This window comes from Diuraphis noxia, unplaced genomic scaffold (genome assembly GCF_037042655.1).
Source record: "Diuraphis noxia isolate RWA-SAM2 unplaced genomic scaffold, SU_Dnox_SAM2 contig0002, whole genome shotgun sequence".
NCBI classification, from domain to species: Eukaryota; Metazoa; Arthropoda; class Insecta; order Hemiptera; family Aphididae; genus Diuraphis; species Diuraphis noxia.
In genome coordinates this window covers 37,023,970-37,051,591 of record NW_028301712.1, presented here as the reverse complement: position 1 = coordinate 37,051,591, position 27,622 = coordinate 37,023,970, and the positions used below count along the sequence as shown (strand labels likewise).

At 28.6% G+C, this 27,622-nt stretch overlaps 2 protein-coding genes and 1 pseudogene across 7 annotated transcripts; 1 reads left to right on the top strand and 2 right to left on the bottom strand.

Annotated features, from left to right (window-relative positions):
• Positions 1 to 226: 226 nt before the first annotated feature.
• LOC107161553 (venom serine protease-like) lies at positions 227 to 7,951 on the bottom strand. 3 transcript variants are annotated; one of them, XR_016190407.1, is made up of 8 exons: positions 7,405 to 7,951; positions 6,197 to 6,451; positions 5,189 to 5,390; positions 3,601 to 3,801; positions 3,160 to 3,480; positions 3,040 to 3,084; positions 2,680 to 2,722; positions 227 to 703 (listed from the first exon to the last, which is right to left on the bottom strand). XR_016190407.1 is itself a non-coding variant. In XM_015507999.2 (7 exons), the coding sequence occupies exons 1-6, from the start codon at positions 7,747 to 7,749 to the stop codon at positions 3,065 to 3,067; spliced, it is 1,344 nt and encodes a 447-aa protein (XP_015363485.2). In that variant the 5' UTR covers positions 7,750 to 7,951; the 3' UTR covers positions 2,559 to 2,722; positions 3,040 to 3,064. The 3 variants fall into 3 exon arrangements, 2 of the variants coding, with proteins under 2 accessions (XP_015363485.2, XP_015363484.2); XM_015507999.2 differs by lacking the exon at positions 227 to 703 and having other exon boundaries at positions 2,559 to 2,722; XM_015507998.2 differs by lacking the exons at positions 227 to 703; positions 2,680 to 2,722 and having other exon boundaries at positions 2,919 to 3,084.
• Positions 7,952 to 15,535: 7,584 nt separating this feature from the next.
• Positions 15,536 to 27,441, bottom strand: Trm1 (tRNA methyltransferase 1). Of its 4 annotated transcripts, none has more exons than XM_015508026.2 (10): positions 27,312 to 27,441; positions 24,019 to 24,148; positions 23,090 to 23,228; positions 22,799 to 22,986; positions 21,766 to 21,997; positions 21,560 to 21,708; positions 21,165 to 21,318; positions 20,807 to 21,033; positions 20,445 to 20,747; positions 15,536 to 16,910 (listed from the first exon to the last, which is right to left on the bottom strand). In XM_015508026.2, exons 1-10 carry the CDS (start codon positions 27,370 to 27,372, stop codon positions 16,847 to 16,849), a joined length of 1,647 nt encoding a protein of 548 aa, XP_015363512.2. In that variant the 5' UTR covers positions 27,373 to 27,441; the 3' UTR covers positions 15,536 to 16,846. The 4 variants fall into 4 exon arrangements, with proteins under 4 accessions (XP_015363512.2, XP_015363510.1, XP_015363511.1 ...); XM_015508024.2 differs by lacking the exon at positions 27,312 to 27,441 and adding an exon at positions 24,285 to 24,620; XM_015508025.2 differs by lacking the exon at positions 27,312 to 27,441 and adding an exon at positions 24,350 to 24,620.
• LOC107161568 (mitochondrial import inner membrane translocase subunit TIM50-C pseudogene) lies at positions 24,784 to 26,218 on the top strand (annotated as a pseudogene).
• Positions 27,442 to 27,622: the final 181 nt, after the last annotated feature.

Sequence of the window (27,622 nt, the reverse complement as noted above, 5' to 3'; positions counted from 1 at the left end):
TTGAATCAGCCTCTCAATTCAGTATTATTGTTTTGACAAGGCAATTCTTTAGCAACTGATTAATAATATATAAATAATACATTTAGTGGTATCCTTCGAGTCATATATTTCATAGTGTTCACTATACATTGTAAATATGGTAATATAAATATAAATTGTATTACGCGAAACTAAAAAATATTCAAAATTATTTACATGTTATTAAATAGTGGGAAAAAGAAATATATATATATATATAATACTATTATTGGTAAAACAGGACGTGTATATAATAACAATTTGTTAATAAGTTGTGTTTCTATTGAAAATTTTATCATTCTGAAGACGATGGCTGATTCGGGGTTGAGTGCTTCGGCGAGGTGGTCGGAGATTTGGAGTTGTCTTCTTTCCTTTTCGTAAGTTCTACATTCGGTTAAAATATGTTTAACCGAGAGGAGAACCCCACAACAAGTACAGATTGTGGGACTTCTTTTTTCATTAAATAGGAGTGAGTGAGGCGAGTGTGTCCTATTCTTAGACGGTTGATGGAGGTCTCTTGTTTTCTTATGATGTTGGGAGGGGGAGGGAAACGGTTGAATGGATTTCTTGATTTCATTTAGTTTGGTGGAAGTTTCATTCCACTCCATTTGACGTTTTCGTGATGTGTTATCCTCTATGACTCTCTTTATGTTATTAAAGGAGAGCATAGGTAAGGCAAGGGCACCTGAGGACAAATGGGCGAGTTTGGTGGCTACATCTGTTTGTTTAAACTCAGAATTATTAAGCACAAATGTTCTAATATTTTATTATTCAGACACAATATCATCTAAATAATAAGAATGTATTGGGTTAGGGTCATATATAATTGCGTTTATTTTGGTTTCATGTATTCAATGATATTTTTTAAGGTTTCAGCTATCAAAAATATAATGACGTAACGCTTTATTTCTTTAGATACCGTAAAGTGGAGCCACTTTGATTATTTTTTTTAGTTCTATACTTATTTTACTAATAACCAACTGAAATATGTAACATTTAATTTTTAATAATTATTCTACATTCTACCCTTAACTGATTATTTCCCAAACCAAATTATTTTTTCATTTTACATTAGTTATAACTAGGATAAATAATTATCAAACTTATCCACATTAGTGTGATATTGATACTGTCCTGTAAATGCGTATAAAAATGGGAACAGTCATCCAAGTGATCATTCTCGCCCCACAAAAAATCGGTTTGGTAGTTTTTGAGTTATTGAGGTTTTTAGTTTTAGGGTGACTTTGATCGGGTATCAAAAAACACGAGAAACATTGGAGGCTTAAAAATTGCCAAATAAATATTTCATGGTAGAAAAAAATGTTTGTTAGAAAAAAATTGAATGATCAAACTCATTCCACCTTATGGTATAGATTTAACTGGAAAAATAGGTAGTATTGTATAATATATTTTACATGATGCACCTATTCTTCCTACATTAACTGCACTATACAAACTTCTGATGAATTACACTAGGTACCTACCTAGGTAGTCTATAATAAGACTATAAAATATGAAGACAAAAACCACAAAACAATATTGTCACGCAATTGATTACTCCTAGAGAAACTGGACGGTTCTATTTTCGTACATAAACGAGATACCGTTTTCCTCCACAAAAAAAAGGTTGGTTTCCATTTTACTCCAGATTATTTTCGACTAAAATGATGACTATTTTCCTCCAATATTTTACACAGTGTTGTAGTATTACATTCCGTATTATAAAGATAGAATACATTTATTGGTTGATGATTACATTCTGGTATTGGCTATCTATATCAGCTGTCGTCGAGGGCGGTACACAGCCATAATGAACCTTATTTCCCTATTTCGGCCATTCTGAAATGACTGTTTTCAGATTTTTAATGACATCAAAAATTATTGTATACGAGTATGCGTCAACAATATTGTCGATTATTAATTTATAATATATTGAATTAAGTTAAAAAGTATACAAAATAAAAGTTATATTATATTATTCATTTACACAACAAGTATACAATTATGTGGATTTTAAATTGTTTTATAGTTATAAGTTATAACACATGCCTAGTGCCTACGCTTAATAAATTATATTCGTGTTATTTCTCCTCTCTCATAAAAGAATATTTCATTTGTGACCAAAACAGTGTGCCGGCCGAAAACGGTCATTTCAGAATGGCCGAAAATGGTGCCGCCCAATTTTACAATAGTAAAAACTACATTTATCAAAGAAAGTCTCAACGAAGAACAAATCTCAAAGGGCATTCAATTTATCACCAAATGCAATCTCATCTCAAAATTCTAACATAGTTAACACCTGTATTTTAAATCAATTGTATTATTCAAATCGTTAATATTATAAAAAAATTTGTTTTTTTGACTGTAAAAAAAACAGCTAATAACCTTTACAGTTCGCAAATCACTTTAAATAAATAAAAAAGTATTGTATATGAAACGTAGAAAACTAAAATTATATATAACGGTAAACAATACGAAAATATATTATTTAAAGTTTATCAAAGCCAACGATTTCTTTCAGTTCATATAAACACTGCAATTTAGTCAATTTGACACCATTTGTTTATTTTGTTAACAATTCATTAATACACTAATATATTTAGAATCTCTCCGTGTTACATAAGCCAATATAATAATGGAAATATAATAAAACAAACTCACCCAATATTAGAAATTTGTATTGATCGAAGTTGTACATTCAACACTGTGAAATTTAAATATATTTATTTATATATATTTTTAATTTAGAAATTAGACAATCTAAACAAAAATAATAGTATAATGAGCATAAGTGATGTTTTTTAATTCATTATAATGCGGTGGCTCGAGGAAAGAATCAACCAGTGAAAACACTTTGGAAAATATATATAATAAAAATCGTTGAACTAAAACAACATGTATTCATTATATCACTCATAAATTAAATTTTTAATGTAGGACTGGAAGGTTCAGATTTTTATTAAGAATTCTCAAAAAATATGAAAACATTGTTTTATAGTAATTAACTTTGCATGCACTTACAGAGTACAGGTGAAACAGCATGTAATCAACTGCAGTAATATTGTCCTGAAAAATAAATATTTAAATCTCTTTTTTAAAACAAATTTCAACCATCTTGTTTTAATGGAATTCCCAACTTACCTGTAAGTATCACTTTAATCCAATTCATGTTATTGACAGTCGTCAGTTTGGTGTGCGTAGATGGTGTCGATTCATCGCAGACAAACCTGTTGCTAACTACTCCAATGATGTTCAATCTCCCAGTAGATGGGTCAGACCATAAAAGTGGGCTACCCGAATCCACTTGACAAGAATTGACTTTGGTGAAGTATGTGCACAACTGATTGCGGTAGGTCTCGTTTTTATACTTTTCGACACATTGTGACGTCGGCACAACCTTGAGGTACGATTTCTGGAGATTGCCAGATACGGGATGATCGTCAAAGTTTACAGTCCCCCAACCTGCGTTAACAGAAATAATATTTATAATGAAAGCAGCTGGTAAACAAAATAAACACAATTCGACAGTGGATTTAACAAAAACGACATTAATATAGGTACAGTGAATCATTGACTACCTACCAAATACTCTGATGACATCACCATCGAAATCGTTGTAGATGTGCTTGAATGGTAAGCACGCTGGTCCTACCTTAGACGAAAACGGAATTACTTCGTGAGTCTCGACGATGGCCAAGTCGTGTGCAATGGATGACTGATCAAACAACGGGTGTATATAAATTTCGGTGACCACGACCAATGATGACGGATCACCATCGCTACCTGGCAATCAGTACACATATTATTATATTATGTTAATCAGTATAAAGAATTACATTATAATGATATATGAGTTCTAAGTTGATATAATTTTAAAAAATTTGAAAATGTCTTCAAGAAAAAATGCTTCCAAAAATATAAGATCGTTGAAAAATGTAACGTATGACAAAATTATTTCTGATTTTTACATTAAACAAATGCAGACAAATGTGCAATATTGCACATTGAATATTACTACAGAGTAATGGTAGTATAAAATTTAAAAAAAAATACCATTCCAATGTCGTATTATTTTTTTTATGTAGAAATTGTATTTACTTTTAATAGAACGTAATTTGCTGAACCATTTTAATAATAAGTAATACACAAATTTTCAATAAAATATTTATTTTGACACACTTTAGAGTTTTCCATACTTTAAAATACTGTTCATTTTATTCTACCATAGGTACTGATAATTTTTTGTTTATATAAGTTAATAAAGATTCTCATAAAAAATAATTCTTTTCTTTTTTGGTACATAAACATAATAAAATATAACTTAAATTATTAATTTACTTAGGCTTCTCAATGTTTTAATTTAACATCGTTCACAGTTTTTATAAATTTTTAAATGTATATAGGTACATTTAAAGGTTTAATATTAGTCAAATAGCTTATTAACTAAATGTAAATAAATCATGAAAATAATAAACGAAGAAGAGGATTAGAAAAATTAATTTAGAAAAATAATTGAATGTACATATACTCTACAAAATCCCTCTATTGTCAAACATAATGTGTCCCCATAGCTTTAAGATCATACTCTATAACTACTATTTTGTATTTACTGCAGGCTAATAACCTCAGGAGTTGAAGCCTTATTTAAATAAAAAAAAAAAAAAATAAACGAAGAGTCAGAGAATTAAAACGAATTTCTAATGAGACATTATTGTTTCATTATACGCCTTTCCTCGCATTAACTTGTAAAAGTTACTGTGATTCTTAAATAATTTATGAATATTATTTTATAAGAAGGACTCGCGGTACTTAGATTTTGTTAAAAAGCACGAAAGCTGAGAGATTTTAACATTCAAATTATATAATTACGAATACTAAATATTTTAAGCATAATAGAAAATTAATTAAATGATGAATAACGCGTGTAAATTGACTTATATGTATAATATTGTGTACTTTACGAAATCTTGGAAAAAAAGCAGTTAGATCTTATGATGTTTACCTAAGATTGCCTAAATTTAGTGGTAACGAAAATCAAATCTTATTTCACTTCGACGGAAATGAAAAATATGTTTGTTTTCACTGGATAGTTTTTCCCTTTGGCACATGCTAAAAACTCCCTAGACCAGGCGCATGTTCGCCGTTTACTAATAATATAATGTACGCTTACCTAGAGAGGTCATATCGTGGTCGCCAACCAAAAGGGCAATTTGAAACGGATTGACATTTGTCAGACAGTGGGCAGCAGTGAGCGCGTGGTGCCTGCTAATGATCGTTGCGCCGCAAAAGAGGTTGGCCGTCTGCCCGTCGATCAGCGAAGCTATTAACGGATACTCATTCACGCCACCTGTTTTATCGTTGGCAAACACTCCCTGCGAAGATAAAAATTTCAAAACATAATATTATACTCATATAATTGGCATACAAATAACTAATTTAGTTATTGGGTACCTAACTAAAATGTTTCCTGTATTCTGACAATTTCATAAAGATTATACACTGAATATAGGTAGGTAGGTATCTTAACAATTATTTTGAATGATGGTGAAAGTCGATGGATTTATTTTAGAATGTCGTTACATTATATACATATTTATATCAATCATAAATTATGCTACATAATGTATGTGTGTATTCAAGTTAACCTATATATGTTAATATGATGTATTATATTGAAATAGCAGGAGCCGCCCCGGTTAAGAGTTATCCTTATATTATTTATGTTTGTATATGTACCTAATTCCTAGAGGCAACAAAAGTTAGTTTTTGAACTTTGCCCCGCAATTATGTTGCACCAAAACTACACGATTCTTAAGTTTACAAAATATAATAATACATGACAAGAATCTGCCTCAGTACACATACGGAGTAGTTGAGGCAGCTGCACCTTTCTTCGAAATTTCAAGAAAGTTTAAAAATACTTTCAGTGTTCTGTGCTTCATCAAATACGCATATCATAACCATGTAGCATAATAATATTGTAATTTGTATGAAGGTTACTGACAATTCTTAAACATCATATACCCACGGAACTAACTTGCCAAACTTATGTGGGATTCTATAGTTATAATTAAGCCTCCCCTACATAACAATTTATCGACTCCTAAGCGAGATCCTTGTTAACCTACTGACCTGAGTGTAATCATATAATATTGATTTTATAGTTATTATTTTATACCTTGTCTTGCTCTCCGCACTCGCAAAACTGTGGATTTGTCACGGTCTCCGGGATCCAAAAATCCACACGTTTCGCTCCCACCGAGCACATGAATCGTCCACTTTTGCTCTGACGTTTTGCCACGAACTTGATGTACATCCTGTTTGTACGACTGACTGCTGTGAACGATCTGGGTCCGCAGTGCCTGACGCCGTCCGTGAAGTTTGTGTCGCCAACTCGAGACACAATCAATGCATCCGATTCACAAAAGAAACTCTAAATAGAAAATCGTACAATTCGTACATCCGGTAAACACATTGAACAATTATGTAAAATACAAAACGTTTCGTACAAAGTTGTTTTATTTATACATTTATTAACAGCTTATTTATTATTATTTACAAGTTTGTGTTTAAATTAATTACTGCAGTAAAACCTCTCTATAATGGACCCTCTATTAAACGGAATCCTCCTAATAACGGAAAATGTCAATAGTCCCGGTGAAAATAATATATGCAATTTGTACCTTTCAATACGGAAAACTCTTTATAACGGAATAATGTTTAGTCTCAAGCGATTCCGTTATAGAGAGGTTTTTGCTGTATACGATAGAGGTCGAAGAGAGCTTATATTTATCAGTAATTAAGATAAAAGGACAGGAATATAGTTTGGCATGTGTAATATGATAAAAGGCATATAACATATATAATATATGTATTTAGGTATGTTATAATAGATATTAGGTGAGTGAATTTCTTTCCATTGAAGGTTTTGAGAAATGTAACTTTGCTTTATATATTTCATCTTCGACGTGCAATTAATGACATGTATATCATTTTTAGTATGAAGCTTGCAAACTTAGACCGCAACAACTAAAAATTAACATATTTAACACGTATATCAATTTAAATGAGTTAGAGATTAAAAGCGGAACAATGATCGTATACCACAGAGACACATTCATGTATGGGTCTAACGAACAAACAAACATATTATTAAAGGGTTTTCAATGGAGATTTCAATTGTTCACTCGTTTGATACCTATTACTTATAGGGGTCTTCAGTTGCGTTGCAGAGAGCAGTCTCATTATATTACTATATTTGCCGGTGTAACATGACTGCACAGAATAATATATGGGTGCACTGCAGTGGAGCTGCAGCTACCGGGTACATTATAGTATAACAATAATTATCTAGCAGATAAATAATATTATATAGTATTATAATACCTCGGGCAAATCAAACACGTGGCAGTCCAACACCAACCGGTCGGCGGGCGAAGGCGTCTTGGCGAACCACCGACATTCCCGGTCCTGGTCGTCGGCCAGATACGGGTCCGGGTAACCGGGCGAGTACAAGTAGTACGACCTGTTGCCGGGCTCGATGAGCTGGTAAAACTCGCAAAGGGTGCCGTCGAAACGATAGTCGTCGAAGTCTCCCGAGTCCGCGATACAAGTTGTTACGGCGCAGCACCAGCACAACAATAACAAGCATTTGCCGATCGCCGACAGCCGCAACACTGACGATGACGATTCGCCACCACCGGTCGTCGTCCAGCGGTGCATCATCAACATTTGTTTATAAAACGTTTTTAAGAAAGTCACGAGTGTGTAGTCGTCACGGCGTGTGCGTGTTCAAGTTCCCGTCGAAACCCGCGGAATGATGGCGGACGATTTTTCAGTCGCGCTAATTCTGTTGGACGTAGTCGCACCACCAGTTATTTTATTATTGTCGAATGAATTAAACCGCTGCAATGACGTGTGGGAGGCCGACAACTCGATTAACGATTTAATAATATTACGTACATCATTATCGGTAAATTATTATAATATATTATGGGAAATGCGCACTGCAGTGCACAATACAATAATGTGACGGTAGATAATAGCTTACATATACATATTCTAATAGAAATCAAATCGGGAACACACCGCTGTGCCGTCGACTGTTTTGGGTCGTAATTCAATTTATTATAAACTTGGGGCGTCCGTAGATAATCGCTCACTGGAGGTATAGGTAGGTAGGTGTAGGTATAGCCATTAAAATATGTATACACTGAATATTTTAATTAGAACGCGCTCGATGGCGATAAATACAATTTCTCCGCGTGTCGCCGTCTGACCTGCGGTGCGTAAGCGCCTTTTCACTCACCCGAACAATGAGCAAAACAATACACTGTATTTTTATTTTTTATGAAAAAAAATAAATAAAGGAATATTACGAGGCGCCAGGCAGTTCTAGGTTAGATGGACGACTATAACTGTGGAGAGAGGGGATGTCATTAAATATGAAAGCAACGATAAATCACTGCAATTCAACAAAGTGATTCTGTGCGGTATTAACCCTAAAATTATACACAAGCTATTTGCTTGGAAGATGAGCTTTTTCTACAGCTCCGTTAATACGTTTCGTTACATCACACTCATATAATAATAACATTATAGTTTTTATAGTATAGTAATCGGTTATAATAGTTATATTATGTATAAAATCGGTGTATTCTAATAGTAGACTGGTTGTAGTTTTGTATATTATCGTTTTATTATATTACACATAATGATGCTTGAGCATCTCACTGAGACGGATGCTTTTAAAATTAAAAATATTATGTTAACTTTTTGTGTTTTTATTTTTCAGCACTTTTTATAAATCAAAATAATATTATAGCTTATATTGTATGTTGAATTCTGATGATCAAGTAGAAAACTTTAAAATTTATATTATCAAATGTTTAAATAATTTATAAGATTTTAATGATCTAGCAGTAGGTATGATAAATTAATAATAATTCATAATAGTAATTATACAACATGCCCTGTACATGACATGTTTACTTATTTCTTATAATTTATTTTGTGATGCATACAATTTAATATATTATAATACAGTTATTGTAAATAGTATATTATATAATATATTGAAAGATTGACTGTACTTCCTGTACTTTTTCCTAGTTACCTATCTAAATAAAAATTAAAAAATTAAAAACTTACAATCAAAATAAAAACACCACCGTTGCAATTATAACGTTTCTAGGACAACCTATGTAAAATACGTTACCTGTCTGGCCCAAGAGCCGCATTCATATTTTTTCTGCGTTACGAGAATAGCATAGTAATTAAGGTGGGGGAGAGGGTGATTCCATTTAAAAATAATCCTTCTTACCTCTGCAATTGCTTTAATGTAAGCGTGGCAAAGTATTACAGATCATACGTCTGGGCAAGGAACACGCATTTTACAGTAATGAACAAACAAATTCATCAGACAGTTCAAATTATAACAACTAATAAATTAGGTCGTTTCAAATGCAGTGATGGTTATTTGCAATCCTATCGCCCATACAGGTCCATCAGCACTATGATAAAGTAAGAGTACTATAAATTAATATTATATTAGACACCATTTAAAATAACCAACATGGCAACACCTAAAATAGTCCCATTTTATTGGGGTATTGTTGAAAATCCCTCGAAAATACATGATTTCTAGAATCCCTCAAATCTAGACACTTTATTTGTTATTTGAAATATATAAACATTGAGTGAAAATTGGAAAGAACTATAAGAATAGTGGAGATCATCAAATTAATGGAACTTATTTTTAGTAGATAATGTGGACATAAAAATGCATATCTATGAGCATTTTGGACTACTCTCAAGTGAGTTAGGACTATAAAAGGCTATACGTTATGTATAAATGGGGTATGTGGTATGTCAGAATAACTCAATTGTGAATTTAGCGTGGAAAAACAACAGTCAGTGATAAATAGACTTATTAAGACCCATTACTTAAATTCTTTGACTACATTTCAGGGAGACATTTGAAAAATTCAGAACGTATAGACTGAATCAGTAAAAAAAATTTTAAAGTGCGTTTATAATCTCCAATGTTAAGAAACATTAAAAATGTTCACAATTTTAAGGATATTTTAAACTCTAGTTACCAATACCAACATTGTAGATATAATTTAAAGTCACTATAGGTGCCTCTATTGTGAGATTTTCTACCATTCCATCATTCATTCTTGGTTTTTCTCATTTCTGCCATAATTATACAGAGAAACCTCCTTTAACGGACACCTCCAAATAACGGACGGAATTTTGGGAACGGTGAAATGTGTACTCACTGTATTTCCCCTCTTAATAGCGGACGACATTTAAGCGACCGAGAGTGTCCGGTATTTAGAGGTTTCAGTGGTTTCACTGTAATTTATTGTACACCTGTATTATAGATCGTAATATTTTCTAAAATAAAGTCATATACACATATATATATATATATATATATATATATATTTAAACGTTACCTACCTTGTAAGTTTTTGTGATGATATATTAATCTAGTAATTATATAAATTATTTTAAAATTGTATGTATACAAGACATTTTTATGTCATATTAATATATTTCTATTATCAATGGTAACAAGGGAAGTATAAATATTATCAAGCAGTCCACGTGATGAAAATCAAAAAACTTAATACGAAATCAGTAACTTACAAAAAAAGTTTACATTATGCACCACAATTTATAATGTATCTCAGTTGGATCAAATTTCGCAGGACATGCCTATGCATAACAGGAATAACCCGTAGACACGCCTATGTAACCGTGTTAAGCGTATATAAAATATTATTTTATTTTTATAAAAATGTAAGATAATGAAAAGCGTAAGCAAGCTGTCTCCCAATTATATTATTTAATATACATAAAATACTTATGCATTTTCACATTATTTTATAAGATTAGAAAACAAATAAACGACGAATAACGATCGTGGTATAAATGGGTAACCGTCATTTAGTTTTAATTGAATTAATTTAAAATAGAGGTCGAGAAGTTCACAATAGTATTAATTCTGCATTTCGATAACAATTTAACTAACGCCGTTTTATTCAACAATAATTTACTTTAATTTTAATCGTAGTAATTAACATTTCCAAGTAAAAAATAATAAAAATTAACAATCTAAATAGTCACTGGGATAAAATATTTTTTATTAATATGTTAATTTATATACCCTTAATTGATTGCATTATGATTATATAATCATATCACCAAAACAAATACATTTTAAATTAATTTAAAATTAAGCATTAGAAAAAATATAGGGTTTGCTCTTTATGCTGTTGCGTTAGGTATAGGTAGTAGGTAATTAAAATTAAACAACACTGCTGTTAAACATTGTTGGTATTCCATTATTCATTAAATTAAATTACATCACGAAAACTAAGACGTTCAAAATTGAAATGCTATAAGTACAGAAAGATGTTTCCGAATTCTGATGAACAATTTATTAAAATGATAGCCACGTATACAAACAAAAATTTTGAAAAATACATAAAAACAACTTCTAAATCAACGTTTGATATTATGTTTTTTACATTTGTGAATATTAGAGAACTGGAGTGGCTTAGTTATCCATATGATGTATTTTTAATCCCAACACGCCCATTATAGATGGATTATTCTGTGAACAATTGCTGGATATAAATATTAAATTATAATATTTGTAGATTTTACAACATAAAATTATTACGTCATTTCACACTTGTTATTTTATATTAAATACTTTTAGATTCTGAGCGGAGCGATGAATGTATTGATTTTACCATGAAGTGTGTTTTTATTTATTTAATTTTTTTTTGTGCCTGTCATCACGTTTTGGGGCAGTAAAAGTGCTTCGATTTTTTACTTCAGTACCTCGTTCGATCAGAAAGTGAATCTAGTTGGTACTTTAGGGGGTAAAAAGTGAAAAATTCTTAATACTTTTCTAAATAATCGAGAAAAACAAACTAAAAATTAAGGGAAAAACGGGAAATTTTACGCACACTCATTTTTCGACAAAATCGATTTTGGTTTTTGATGTAACTTTAAAACAAATGACCCTAGATACATGAAATTTTCACCAAATGTTTATATAAGTATATTCTATCCACCATGCAATTTTCAAAAATTTTTGACTTAAGTTGAACTATTCATAGATATTTGCAATTTTCGATCATTATTAGTTTTTTTTTTTAAATTAATATCGATAAAAATTTATTTGTTAGGTAGAAAAGCTTGAAAATTTAATACAGTGCTCCTAAAATATTTTTTCAATAGCAGTTGAAAAATAAAATAAATTCGTAGTCACAATTTTTTTTACAAGCATTCAAATTTTAATTTTGACAACATACGTAAAAATCACGAAATTTTTTAATAATCTATAATATATCCTAGACAGATAAACCGTCTCCGCTCAGAATCGTTTTTCGTATACAATGATATAATATCATTGGATTCTAATTTAATTCCATCCATTACAGTAACCCACTTGTAACCTACTGTAGGTACAGCAGAGCGACATCCACGACTTGCCCGCTTTTTTACGTTTATTTACACGGCGGCGTCCGGGGCTGCCAGATTTAGACTGTATATTGATTTATAATTGAAATCAACTAACCATTTATTTGTATAGTATATACAAATGTCAAACTCTCCTTCCCTTCCCCCTACACAAATTCAACTAAATATGTTTATCCAATAATTGTTATTTGAACGTTATTATGGCTTATTTAATATTTAGAATACCTACTATATGTACCATATAATTAACATAATTTCAAAATATTGTGTTAGCATGATTACAGAAGGATTCAAACAGTTTCCCTCTAGTCCAACAAATAGTTAAATATTTTTATTATTATATCATGTAGATAACATGTATCCGTTTCATTTATCAGATAAACGATGAAATAAAAAATATCGATGAATATAATAAAATTTAATGAAGAAAAAACTCTGCTAAATATATTTAATATTCCATTATTATTAAAATTCGAAATTACTAAGAAATCGCAATTTATATAATATGTATATATATATATACATTATACATTATGAATAGGTTTAGACACCATATATTTGGATGACAATTGACAATTATAATTATAATTGCCCAAATTACAAGCTTTAATATCATATAAATAAGTGATGAGGATTTTTTAATATTATCTTACCTATGTGTACCTTGTACCTACCTACCTATTAGTTTATACTTTATAGGTAATATAGGAACGCTTTCAATTTTTTAATTTATTCGAGTATACCTAATATAAAATGATAAACATTAATACCTTAATAGTATGAAAATCATTTAATCTTTAAGTAGGTACCTACAGTAGGGTGTTGTAAAGTCGCAATCGATGGTTACTCGTTTATAAAATTATAATATACATTTCAATTGTATTGAAAATTATATCTTATTATGCAGTTTTTCCACGTAAGAAAACTGTTAAATAATAAGTTTTATACTTCAATTGTATTTTTCACAATATTTCTTACTCTTTGCGGCATTTTCTCCACTGCCAAAATAGCTCGTGCGTCAATTTATCAAATCTGACGTTGACAAAGTAATTCAACCTTTTGCTTTGGTATTATTTTACTATGAGCTATTGAAACTTCGTTGTCAGAGGCGTCAGAGCCACTAAAGAAACGAAAATACCGAGATTAATATCTTAAAGACTTGAACTTTCAAAATCTCTAGAAAGCAACAGAACACATATTATACTAAAATCTCGTCACAAATCATTCTATAATTATAAGATCAGTAACACTTTAAAACATATATATTACTTATATATTATTCTGCTATTTTGTTACATTTGTTCATTTTGATAAAAGGGAATATGTTATTAACGAATAGGTACATTGTCGAAAACTTTTCAATGTTAAAATAACTACATTACTAAATACAACACATAGTTAGATGTGTTAGGTACCTATATTAGTAATAATTTTTCATCACAAAATCAGAATGATCCAATGGCACCAAAGGATCGAACCCTACATGTTAAGATCAGGTCATTAGGTACCCGACATATTTTGAAAATATATGATGGGGGCGCTTCATATCGACCACTTTCTTCTTTCCAGTACACCATTTTTGGCGATATTAAGATATTGGGCCTCTTTAAATATTTTTAGGTCTTCGCGGCCACTGGAATCAGTGGCGTATTTTGGGTGATTTCTCGGGGGGTGTCAACATTTATTGAACCTCAAAAACAAAATTTTTACTATTATTTACTAATATAAAAAGACATTGAATTAATTTTTTAACAAATTAATATGTTAGGAATTGACAAGAAGTTTTACATTTGATAAAAATAGTATACCTACTATAAAATAAGTGACAACACTAATGTCCAATATATTAGGACTTTTTTTTTAAATGGTGTCAAGACATGGAGGACACCCCCTCAAAATACGCCACTGACTGGAATGATCTATCCTAACCACCCAATACTATTTACTATACTCATAATATATAGATTTATAGAACAAAGGTTATTAAAGGTGTGAGTGTGAGGGGCATAGCCCCCACGGGTCTGTGTTTAGTATTGTGCGTTTGGAACGCAGTTTTAAATCATTGGATTGAGCGCATCTTATGAATTTTTCCTAATTTGAGCACTAAGAACAACACTTGACGTTGACTTACTCATATTTGTTTCCTTTATAAACATCAGTATTCTTTGCTAACATAATATTTATAGTATTTTATACTATTATAGTAATATAATATTTAATTATATATTATTTCATAATATAATTCTGGGAATAATTTCATAATTTGTCCCTCACTTTTCTTCTCTATTTTTAAAACAATTATAGTTTTGTACACATATTACTACGTAGGTACATATTCATTTATGTAGGTAGGAATTGATTTCGAAATATTTTTTTTTATGGTAGTAAGAAATTAGTGAGTATTTTCTTCCATTTTAAGATCTACAAAAACAATATATATATTTAGTAGGCAATATATTATAATATGTAGTTACCAATCTGAATTGTTTTTAATGTGTAAGTACCTACCTAAGTAGGTACATCTACAATACATATAGTGCTTTAGCACCTACTAAATCTGTAGTAGATACCTACGACTTATCTACCTATATATCACACTATTCCCACTTGCATACTTTAGGTAAGTGCAGTAGATGCACGTTATGACCGTATGCATTTTCCTCCAAAAATGAAACATACAATATTCCTCCAGTGTTCATTAATGCATTTACCTTAAAAAATAAACAAAACAAAATTAATCTTAACGATTTTCCTCCACTTCAAAATAAGCATAATTATCATTCGCTTATTAATTTAAATAAGTACTGAATTTTATTATTTTCTAGCGCAGAATGTTATTCTTTATAAGTTTTAACGTTTATGAAATAGTAACATCATACATATCAAAATTAAAAATCATTACGACAATATATTTATTTAGAACTAAGTACCTATAGTTTCAAAAAATATAATTAAGTATTAAGTAAATAATAAATTTTAATCACAATAATTACTTGAAATAAATATCTCTAGATTAACCGTTATTTACAATTTATTATATTTCATACATATAATGTAGCATGTTATACAGCTTAAACAATATAAGTATCTAGAATCCAAATAAAACCCTGACAAAACAGTAGGATAATCATAAATTTCTGTGAGTAGCGATTATGTTTTTAGACATTGAGCGGAGTTATGAATATATTGATTTTACAATGGTATGTGCTTTTGTTTGTTTGTTACTTATTTATTTTGTGTGTGTACACAAAAGGTAGATAGTCGAAATAAATAGTAATGCTTCAATTTTCAACTTTAGCTTTTACTGTAGAAAAGTGATTCTAGTTAGTGCATTGGGGGGAATAAGATCTATATGTCTCAGAAAAATTCAAAAGCACTGGGAAAAACAAAAAAATAAAAATAAGGAACAGCAGAAATTTGTACGCAAAATAGGTTACTAACAAAATTAATTTTAGATTTTGAAGGAGCTCTAAAACAAATTACTGTATTTAAAATTTTTATTGGATCAAAAAGCTTGAAAGTTTAATCTAAGGTTCCCAATAAGTTGATATAATAGTAGTTGGAGAAATTTAAAAATAAATAAGCACGCTTTTTTTAATGAATATTTAAAGTTCAAATTTTGATAAAATTCATTAAATTGAAAATTTACAAATTATTGAGTTAAAAAATCCTGAACTAACAAATTGTCTCCTTTCAGAATCGTTCTTTTTGTTTATAATGAATAATGATATCTATATCATTGCATTCAAATTTAATATTATCTATTACAGTGATTCACTAGAAACCTACTATGAAGCAGAGCAAAATCCACTAACCCGCTTTTTTAATTTTTTCTGTTTTATTGTATAATATGCATAAAAAAATAATTTTTACTGTAAAAAAAATAATAATTTGCTGGTTGTGACTTGTGGTCCACATTAAAGACAGGTAGCAGTTTTAGACAGTAGTATTTTTTATTTTTTTTTACTATATAGATAGGTATGTTAATTATTTTGTTTTACAAAATACATTTATAAAATTCAATCCCTTAAACATAATAGGTAATATCAAAAAAATAATCAAATAATCAAATAAACTACAAAAATGGATTTTATAAAATAATGGGTTGTAATTAATTAGATTTGTAATCTTTAATAATATTGGTTCAATAAAATAGAAATTCATACATAAAACATAACCATTAATCACTAACAACCAGTAATAGATATCTTAAAACAATGGTATCAATTTAAATTTAAATTCCATAAATTAACCAGAGTTATTTAATAAAAATAATCTGTTTTAATAAACAAACATGTTCATACAGGATGCATATAAAATTTAACTACTTAGAACATTTGATATCCGTTTCACATTCGACTTCTGTAGAACTTAAGATAACTTTCTGTCTGAAACAAATAGAATTTAAAATTATACACCATAGTTTATACACATTGTAGAATAATAATTAATATAATATATGGCATTGATTTAAATGTAATTATATTGTGGCTAATAATATATTTTATTAAAAAATACTATACCTGACACATCTTGCACACGCATTTAATATGAAATTATATGATTTAAGTTTTCTAAAGTGGATAAAATAAAGAACATATTTTTGAAACCTAGTCGCTTAAAAATTTCGAAAGAAATGTATCAAAAATGTGTATCTTTTGCCAGAACAAATATTTACCAGTTGGGTGATGATAAAGGGTAGTAAAATACGATAACACAAACTTTTGAAGATTAAAAAGGTCAAGTCAATGCAATGGTAGATCCTATCTAAAAATCAAACAAACTATTAAGTAAAGATGATTCAAGAAATGATTCATTAAATGCATTTGTCAAATTTAGATTTCCAGAAGATCAGTTTATGAATTAATTCATATCATATATATTTTTATTTTAGATTCTGAACGGAGTGATGAATGTATTGATTTTACAAAGATGTGTGTTTTTATTTGTGTTTGTGTGCATAACTAGTCAAAATAATGCAATTTCAAACTTTGGAGGTGGTTTCTGATGTAAAAGTGAATATTCTTGGTGCATTATAGTCTATAGAGGTCAAAAGTAAACATTTTTCAATAGTTTTCAAAAAAATCGAGAAAAACAAAAAAAAATGACAGAAAAACGGAAAATTTTTACGCAAAACCAGTTTTCGATCAAATCGATTTTTTTATATGGGTGTAATTCAAAAACTAATCACTGTAAATACTTGAAAATATTTTCACCAAATGTTTATGTTAGTGTTATCTATATACAGTTTAATTTTCACAAATTTTTGACTTTTTTTGAGTTATTTATAGACCACTGAAATTTTCAATTTTTTTGAGAATTTTTTTTTGAAGTGCCGGTAAAAAAATGTTGGACGACCAAAAAACTTGAAAATTTAATACAAAGTTTCTCATAAGTTACCATTATAGTGAAGAATACATAATTTTTTTTATAAGCATTTACAGTTCAAATTTTTACGAAATCTGTCGAAAACGCGAAAATTTGCAAGTAATTTTGAAGTTGAAAAATCATAAAAAATTTTGTGTTTATAACTAAGGATTAAAAATACAACACTAAGTTTTCCTTCAAGTAGCTATAGAAAAAACCCGAAGCATCATTATAGGAAAAATTTTAAGTGCGTTTAAATTTTAAATTTTTACGAAATAGTGTAACGATAATGATTTATCCTCAAACGATTTTAAATATTTGTTATTATTCAAAAAGTATAAGTCGTAGATACTAAATATATCTTTACATGATTTAATTTTCAAAATATTTTGACTTTTTCTGAGATATTTATAGACAACTGAAATTTATTGAAGTGCAGATAAAATTTTTTTGGCCCAATCAAAATACTTGAAAATTGAATACAAAGTTCCTCATAAGTTATTCTTATAGTGATTAAAAAATTATACGAATACATAAGCGCAATTTTTTTTTATTAGCATTTGAAGTTCAAATATTGACAAAAATTCGTCAAAACCATGAATATTTGCAAATTATTTTGTAGTTCAAAATTCATAAAATTGTTTGTATTTATATCTAAGGTTAAAAAAAAAATTCAACACTAAGTTTTCCATAAGTTTTGCTTCAAATAGCTATAGAGAAAATTTGAAGCGTCATAATAGCAAAAATGTTTTGAGCGTTTGAATTTTAAATTTTTATAAAATCGCGTAACGATAACGATTTATCCTCAAACCAGGTATATCTATGATAATATAAGGTATTATGAATTATGATAACTATTACATACAATGTTTTTGGAAAAATTGATTAACCATGCCTTATGAAAAATGCGTCCTAATTGAAAAATAAAATATTTGTTTCAAAATAGAATATATGTCAATATTTAAATATATTATATTATCTTAGACTGACAAATCATCTCCGTTTAGAATCGTTTTTCGTATACAATGATACCTATCATTGCATTCAAATTTAACCAACCTTAGTCAGAAGTCCACCCCACCCCCTAATGTACAGCAGAGCGACATCCAATTACCCGCTTTTTTTTTTCTATATTCAGTAGTACAAAATTCTCAATTAAAAAATAAAGTTACTTTATTCAACTAATAATAATCCTATGACAATTTATTTTAGTACAACCAACCAATCCAACACAAGTGTTCTAAACTAACTAAATATATATACAATATATACAGTGAAAACTCTCTATAACGAATCTGAAGGGACCATGTGATTTCTTTCGTTATTGAGCGTTTTCGTAATAGAGAATAATTAATAGGTTTTAAATCAAACTAACCATTATAAGTAGAGCGCGGATTTCTATGTAATTTCATATTTTTTTCCTTTTAATATTTTTGGATTGTTGTCAGTTATGTCCACGAATCATCATAATTTGAAGCTAATGGTGAAATTTTGCATATTTCTGCATATTTAAAGGTTATTGCATATTTTTGCATATTTTGACAAAATTCAAAATTTATTGCATATTGAAGCGAAAATTTAAAAAAATGTATAAAATAATATTTTGTCAAGTAGAAAAATTAAAACTAAATTTCATAGTCACTAAATATTAATTTAAACCTTTATAAGATAAATAATCGATTACGATTAAAAATTCATTCTATTTCTGGATCGAAACCCAACACTTACTACAAAATTACGAGCTTTCCAACAAAAATTAAGGTCTGAAGATTCTACGAAAAATTAATTCAGTGTTATTAGGCGAAAACGTTCAGCTCGAAGATCTTTATCAAGACCCGACAATACTAAGTTGCTTCAAATATACCCCAATAACTTCGGTTGACGTCGAACGTTCGTTCTCAGTCTTTAAAAATATGTTAGCCGATAAACGACACAACTTCACAGAAAAAAAAACTTGAAATGCATATAATAAATAAAATTTTAAAAATAAATTAAGGTTTTAAGAAAATTCCCTAAATTTTTTTTACTAAGCATTTAAATAATTAATTATTATAAGTTTTACTGTAAATTTTAAATAAATAAAAATGTATGCATATTTTTTAAATATTTTCATGATTTTGACTGCATATTTTTTGCATATTTTCATGATTTTTACTGCATATTATATGGCATATTTCGATACTTATAAGTGCATAAAATTCCGCGCTCTAATTATAAGTTAACTTAATGATATTTATATGTAATATAGTTTTTCGTTATAACGAGTTTTGTAGTAAAGAGTTTTCACTGTATATATATATTTAACTATAGTACAACTTTGTGAAGTTTTTATAACAACAAAAATTCAATTATGTTAACTATCCATGTCAATAATAACAGTTAAAAAAGCATTTAGATGATATGAATAATATACTCTCAATCCACATGGATACAGACACATAAGTAATTTATCATGGATAACAAACTGTTACTACATCTAGCTCAAATAATAAAACTACATTCTTCTTAGCTTTAGAAATAGAAATAGTCAATAGGAATAAAAATAAAATTCTTACTTAGAATTTCCTTTAGTTCCTGGACCCCAGTATGGTGCAGGGTTCTGTTGATAACGTACTAATCCCTGCAATGATTTAGGTACTGTATTATATTTTTTATCAAATATTATTTCAGTTGTAGATTGTTTGGACAAAATTGATCTAGCTGCAACTGAGTCTTGTAATCGTTTTTCAGATACCGGATGAGTTTGGACCCAAGTTCTGATTACATCCCAAATAACTGATTGAGGTGCATCAGTTTTAACACTATTTTGTGCACAATGAGATGAAGACACGCGGTATCCTGCACCCACTAGTGCAGAACTAAAAATATTTATTATTTTATTAATAAATTAGAAAAAAAGAAACTTATTAGTATTTACAAAAAGTATCTCAATGGCATTGCTTCACAATGGACAGTATTGGTAAGTGATGGTACTGTATAATACAACGGAATATCCAATAACTCTTCTTGCATCATACCCAACATTCCTCTCATTCGCCTAACAGTATTGAATTTTTTTTCAGCTTCTTCAGTTTTTATGTAATTACACAATTTATTGAGAAATTCAGTGTTATACAAAGGACCATTCCATATAGGTCCTCCCACCTTAATAATATAATTATTAAATTCCAATACATAATACTCAAATTAAAGATTAATATCAATTCAAATATTTTGCATTAATATTTTATTTTTATAAATGGTATTATTTATAGATTTTAAAATAAACCACTTACTAAATGAGGAAATCCACAATGTTCACATTTTTTGTCAACTGGTGGGCCAGACAAAAGAGTGAATTTCATATTTTTCGAATCTGACTTAGCAGAACCCAATGGCAATAAAGTTGTCATATTACATCCTCTACACTTATACACTGTTGACATTTTGCTATAAATAATAAACAGGCATTTAGTTAAAAATATTAAAAGAACAATCTCCCTAAATTTTTCCTTAATATTTGTATCAAAGTAATATTTACATATTATTATTTACGTTATTTAACATAACAGTGGTACCGAACACATATTTTTATTGGGTGGTGGAGGTAACTAATTTTTATACTTTGTCCCACCAAATAAAATATAAGCCGGTGCCACAGTAACACCACAATTGTATATACTATATTTACCTAGACATTGATTTACACATAAAGGGGCTAGTACGTATAACTACAAATACCCTTATATAAAAATCGGCACTTATTGATAATAATGGCTCCATATAACGACCATATCTAGTACACACATTTGTAATTGTATGCAAAACAATTCTTAATGCCTGAAATAAATATGAATAAGCACACATCAAATACATTTAAAAATATATAAAATATACCATTTCATGACAAGCAGGAGATCTTAAAGATATTGAACCATATTTGGCGTAACACGATTCTGGTGTATTACCAGCTAAAACAGCCATATCAGTGCAAGTGACTAACAACAGACCATTATCAGCAAGGCTACATACAGCTGGATCTAATAAATTTGTTGGGCATCCATAAGGATCTAAATCAACAACATCAAATTTAGTTTCAGATTCAAATTGCCTTTTTCTCATAACATGTCTGTACAAAAAAAAATATATATATATATTAAGCATGATGCATTTATTACATATGTATTGAACTGTAAAAGTCCACGTTAAACAAACTAGTGGTTATTGACTTTACCCACCGTAAGGCATTTCTAGACTGGGTCCACAAATTTATTTGACACGCTATACCTATAATAGAATTGTAATTTTTGTTTGCGAATTTTACCCAAAGTAAACCGTATCAATCTGTGTGGACTAACTATTAGGTAAAATCAAGTAAATAGTATAATTTTACAATGTTAGACAAATTAGTTTGATATTTTTAGATTGATTTCAACCCTTGCTATTAAATCTCAATAATATACACATTATGTGATGAATTATAAACTATTACTACTATTATTATTATTTTATTTTTTTATGGATCATAAGCTCGGTAACTATGGCTATTAGTTGTTTATAGGGAGTTACGGTTGATATGGAACATGTAATGTATGTGTGCAAGTAGTTTGTAGCTAAAAATTACAGATCACCTGTACAGAAACAAGAAAGACTGGGCAACGCAGACACTCAAAGACACTTGGCCACAAGTATTATTTTAAATATTAACTTGAAACACATTTTTGCAATATATACCTATTTAAAAAATAGTTGATACAAAAACATCATACTTGAAAATGGAATGAAAAGTATTTTTAAATTTATGATATTTATAATCACGGCCCACAAGTATTATTATAATCCTAATTTCCTATTGTTTAACTTATTTATTTATCTTGATATAAATGTATAAATATACTTGAATATTGATGATTTGTTAAATAAAACTTACGCAGCATCGTAAAGGGTAGATGTAACTAAATTTTTAACATTGTTTTCTTCAATATTTTGATTCATTATTTGTACAGCTGTTTTTGATATATCGTTAGCATATATTTGTTTAACTCCTGGAACTTCAAGAGCATATCTAATAGCTCGTAAACCAGTTGCTGCTAATGCTTCTAATATTTCTAAGCCTGACTAAAAAGATAAAAATAATAATTGTAAACATATTCAAATGTTTTGATTAGGTAAATTAATTAAATACAATGTATAAAAATTAAACATAATACATCCAACCAACTTCAGATTGTGTTCCAATTTCTAGTTTTACAGGCTCAACTTCTTGTGTTGTATTTTTTTCATCAGGGGATCTTTGTCTTTTTCTAGTTTTTAATTTTTCACTGTGATGGATTTCAGAAAATACCGAAAGAACAGCAATACTGAAATATACCAAATCATTATTACTTGTGTAAGCTATAAACTATATACAATAGAACTTCGATTAACCGTCACTCTCCGTCATCGGTCATCGCCGGAAAAAAAAATAATTAGGCGATTAGACGATTGTGATAAACTCGTCGTGGTGCCCAACACAGTAACTATCAAGTGTATAAAAATAGTTTGTAATATGTACATATCCAATATAAGCAATAAACGTGATAAACAAACTATAAATTTATGTGTGTATGTATTGTACTATGTATGTATGTATTGTAATTTAATCAGTGATCAATTTTTTGCAAAATTTTGGTTAACCATCTATTCGATTAACCGTCATAGCCCCGGTCCCGACAGTGACGGTTAATCGAAGTTCTACTGGTATTAACAAAATGTACATTTTTAATTGAACAATAAATTGTCATTGTTTATAGTTTTTTTTTTTTTAAGTTTATTAAAGCTTCAACTACACAGGTTTTTAGCCTACTTTAATCGTTTATAGTTTATTAAGTAAATAAAGGGGATTAAGGAAGTTTGTAAATTAATTACAAACTTTATTAAAGCTATATTATATTTATCAAATAATAATAAAAAACACCTCTTTATCCTGAAAACGTATACTACTTTTATGATGAACAAAACATTTTAAATGTATAATTATTTGCTAGGTAAATCAACAATATATATAAGAAAATTTAACATCAGTTTATAATTCAATAATATTTAAATTAACATCCATAATATTTTTATTTTTAAACGCTTATGTATTATAAATTTTTTTTACAATTTTACCTTAAATCTCTATTGAACTCTTGCACAGGATTATAAAACACTTTGCTAGAGCTAGGAACTCGAATTTTTGCTTTACCTTCCTTTATTTCTGTAAATTCAGATGAAGAATCCATGTTGAAAAGGCAACAACCTAAATAATAAATATTACAATTAGTATCAACATTTAATAACTAATTAGATAAGATGTGACTTCAGTATATACAAGCATTAATAAAAAAATATTTATATCTTTCTATATAATGTATATATACATATATATTATATACCTCGATTAAATGTCAAATTATTAATATTAATATATTTATTATAGAAGTATCAATTTCGTCATTACTTTCAGAAAATGAAATTTACAAATTTTCTAACTTTTGGTTGCTAAATGCCCTAAATTAGTTATTGATAATTTGAATCTGTTAAATATTTAATGATTACCGTAAGTAATAATTTTAAAATTTCAAGAGTTAATGATTTAAAACTATATTATTATTTATTATTTATTAAAGACTAAAGTTATGAAGTTATGAACTTCTGATAAAAATTAGGAAGCTGTCACAGATTTCTGTGGCTATGTATCGAATAGAGACGAATCTTAGAACATTTACTAGTATATGATCTAAGTGACGAATACTATCGATATCAATTGAGGTTATGTTCACCGGTATGTTGTGTTATCTAAAATTATTTTCTACCTAACTATCGATATGCTATCGACTATCAAATCTGCTATGTAGTATACTATATATAATATAATATGTGTATGGTAAATGGTAATTCATTACTTTTTAGTTTTTAGTATGCTACTTTAGTGTGAGTACTGAATACTAGGTATAAGATGGTATAAGGTATCATCTTAGCAGTTAATAACGTGACATGTTACTTGTCGATTGTTAGTTAAATAATAGTGATTTTTAACATAGAAGTTCAATTTAAAAGTTGGTGATAATATGTGTATTGTGTGTAATATCTAGTGTTCTATAATATGCCTAAAGATTGACAATTGAGAGAACACCATCAGAATGGCACAATTTTTATTCCGAGGACTCCGACTGTGCAACACCACTATTTTTAACAAAACAGCAGCATGTTGCAAATGCGAGCGGAATACATTCAAACTGATCTCGTACGTGCAACCGTCATTTTCGTCATTGTTAAATAAGAAATTTTACAGTTCATTAACTGAAAAAAAACCTGCTGAAACATCAGGAACGACACGTGCGATCGATCCATTAGATATTTTTGGCGAGGATAAAGATGAAAGACGTAAAGAAAAAGAAAAGGCGATAAAGAACCTAAAAATAGGATTCTTCTTCATAGGTGCGTCATTAATGATGGTTCTTGGGTCTGGTCTTTATGTTCTAATGGATGACAACCATTACAAAAAAGATGAAGATGAAAAAGATATGTATCCAGTACGTGTATTCAATCGTGGACGGTTAGCAATCAGAGATTTTTTTGAATCAATGCGAGCGCCTTCTTATGAAAAACTATTGCCTGATCCGTTGCCATACCCGTATATCCAACCACCATACACATTGATTATAGAAATGACAGACCTGCTCGTTCACCCAGAATGGACATATTCAACTGGATGGAGATTTAAAAAGAGGCCAAATGTTGATCGTTTCCTTGAGCAAGTATCTCAAAATTATGAAATAGTTGTATTCACAGCTTCAAATGGATTTAATGTTTACCCAATTTTAGACAGTTTGGATAAAAATAATGTTATTATGTATAGACTTGTTAAAAATGCAACTGATTATATTGATGGACATCATGTAAAGAATATTGACCGTATTAACCGTGATTTATCTAGAGTTATTATGGTTGATTGGAATGTAGATTCAGTAAAATTACAAAGGGAAAATGCGTTAGTAATACCCAGATGGACAGGTGAAGATGGTGATCAACAGTTGATTCAATTAGCCGAGTTTCTAAATGTTATTTCTACAAGTGAAGTAAATGATGTAAGGGAAGTACTCTCATATTATAAACAGTTTGACCACCCACTTGAAGTTTTTAAAGAAAACCAAAGAAAATTATTAGAAATGCAAGAAGAACAAAAACAAATATCAGGCACACTTCCAATAAATAAAGCAAGAGGTTCGTGGAAAGATAAATATCTATATGGAAAATAAATTTCAAATGTTATTACATATTTTTATCTTTGTTTTTTTATACCAATAAAGTAGGTAATAGATATTAATACTGCTCGACTATTATTTACTTTGTTATTATATTTTTTAATTCAGAGTCCCCTGTTCATGCTTAGTAGTACAACTATTGATAATACCTGAATAATATATTACCTAGAAATATTCAGTTAATAAAATCATAAGTTGTAATGACATAAATAATTTTGTACTTTCTTAAAACATACCTAAAAAAATAACTTTTACTGGACATAGTCACATAGATATAACACTTATTTAATCATTTTTAACAATTAAAAAACAATGAGGCTTCAAAGTTCAAAGTAATTAATTTTAAATCAATAATAATCAATAAATTGTTGAGTATACTCGACTATATAACAATGTAATAAGAACAGACGAACAGTTCAACTAATAATGCTCAAGAAAGCAAAAACTGAATTAAATCAATTATTCTAAAACATATTATTCAGTAATAATTTTTATATCAAAGTTATTGAAGAATTTATAATTTTTAACAAAATTTTAAAATAAATCAATTATTACTAATGATATCTATTCTGAACAGTACAAAATATAGGTAAGTACAAGGTACTTTATCTTTAAAAAAATGAATCTATGTTTTGTGTAAGCAGTTTTTTTAAATGTTAAAAGAATATTCAGTCTGTAACATTATTATAATGGCAATTGTTACTTAAAACTGTATAAAACTATATATTTTATACTTATGTATGTACAAATTACAAAGAGTTTACCACCTATAAGTTTTGTGCAAGATTTTTTGAACTTGGCTGAAAAGCAAAAAAATAAAATGCAAGAAATTGATAATGAAAATTTAGTATAATGTTAGTACTTTATTATCCATTATTCATTATTTACATGTCACTGTTTATACATAATATTATATATTATTCTGTTAAAACTTCAAAAATAATATAAAACTACACAAAATCTCAATTACTTAAAACTTAATTTAAAAAAAAAAAGGTATAAAATGAAAACGTGTATTAATATTAATTAAGATAGTGACATATGGTTCACAAATACATACCTACCTAATCAATTTCAGTATTTTGTTATAAGTTAAATGTTTAAATTCTTAAATTTTTCAAATATAATAGGTGTAAGGCTTTATTATCAACTTACGTGTGTTATAATATAATATTGGATATTGTTTTGTTAAAATTTGTATATTCATAAATTTCATAATTTAAATAAAATTACTATAGTCTTCAAACGAGTAAAATAATACGAATAAATGTAAAATAATTAAATAAAAATTTCATGAACCTTCAATTAAATTAAGTACTATAATTGGTCACTATAAAAAAGTTTTTAAATTAAAAAATTGAATAACTGGTTAAGTAAATTTTAAAATGATTGTTAAAAAGATAGGTTGTATGTTTTTTTTTAGCGCTATATATCTGAGAAATATTTATTATCATATATTATACAAC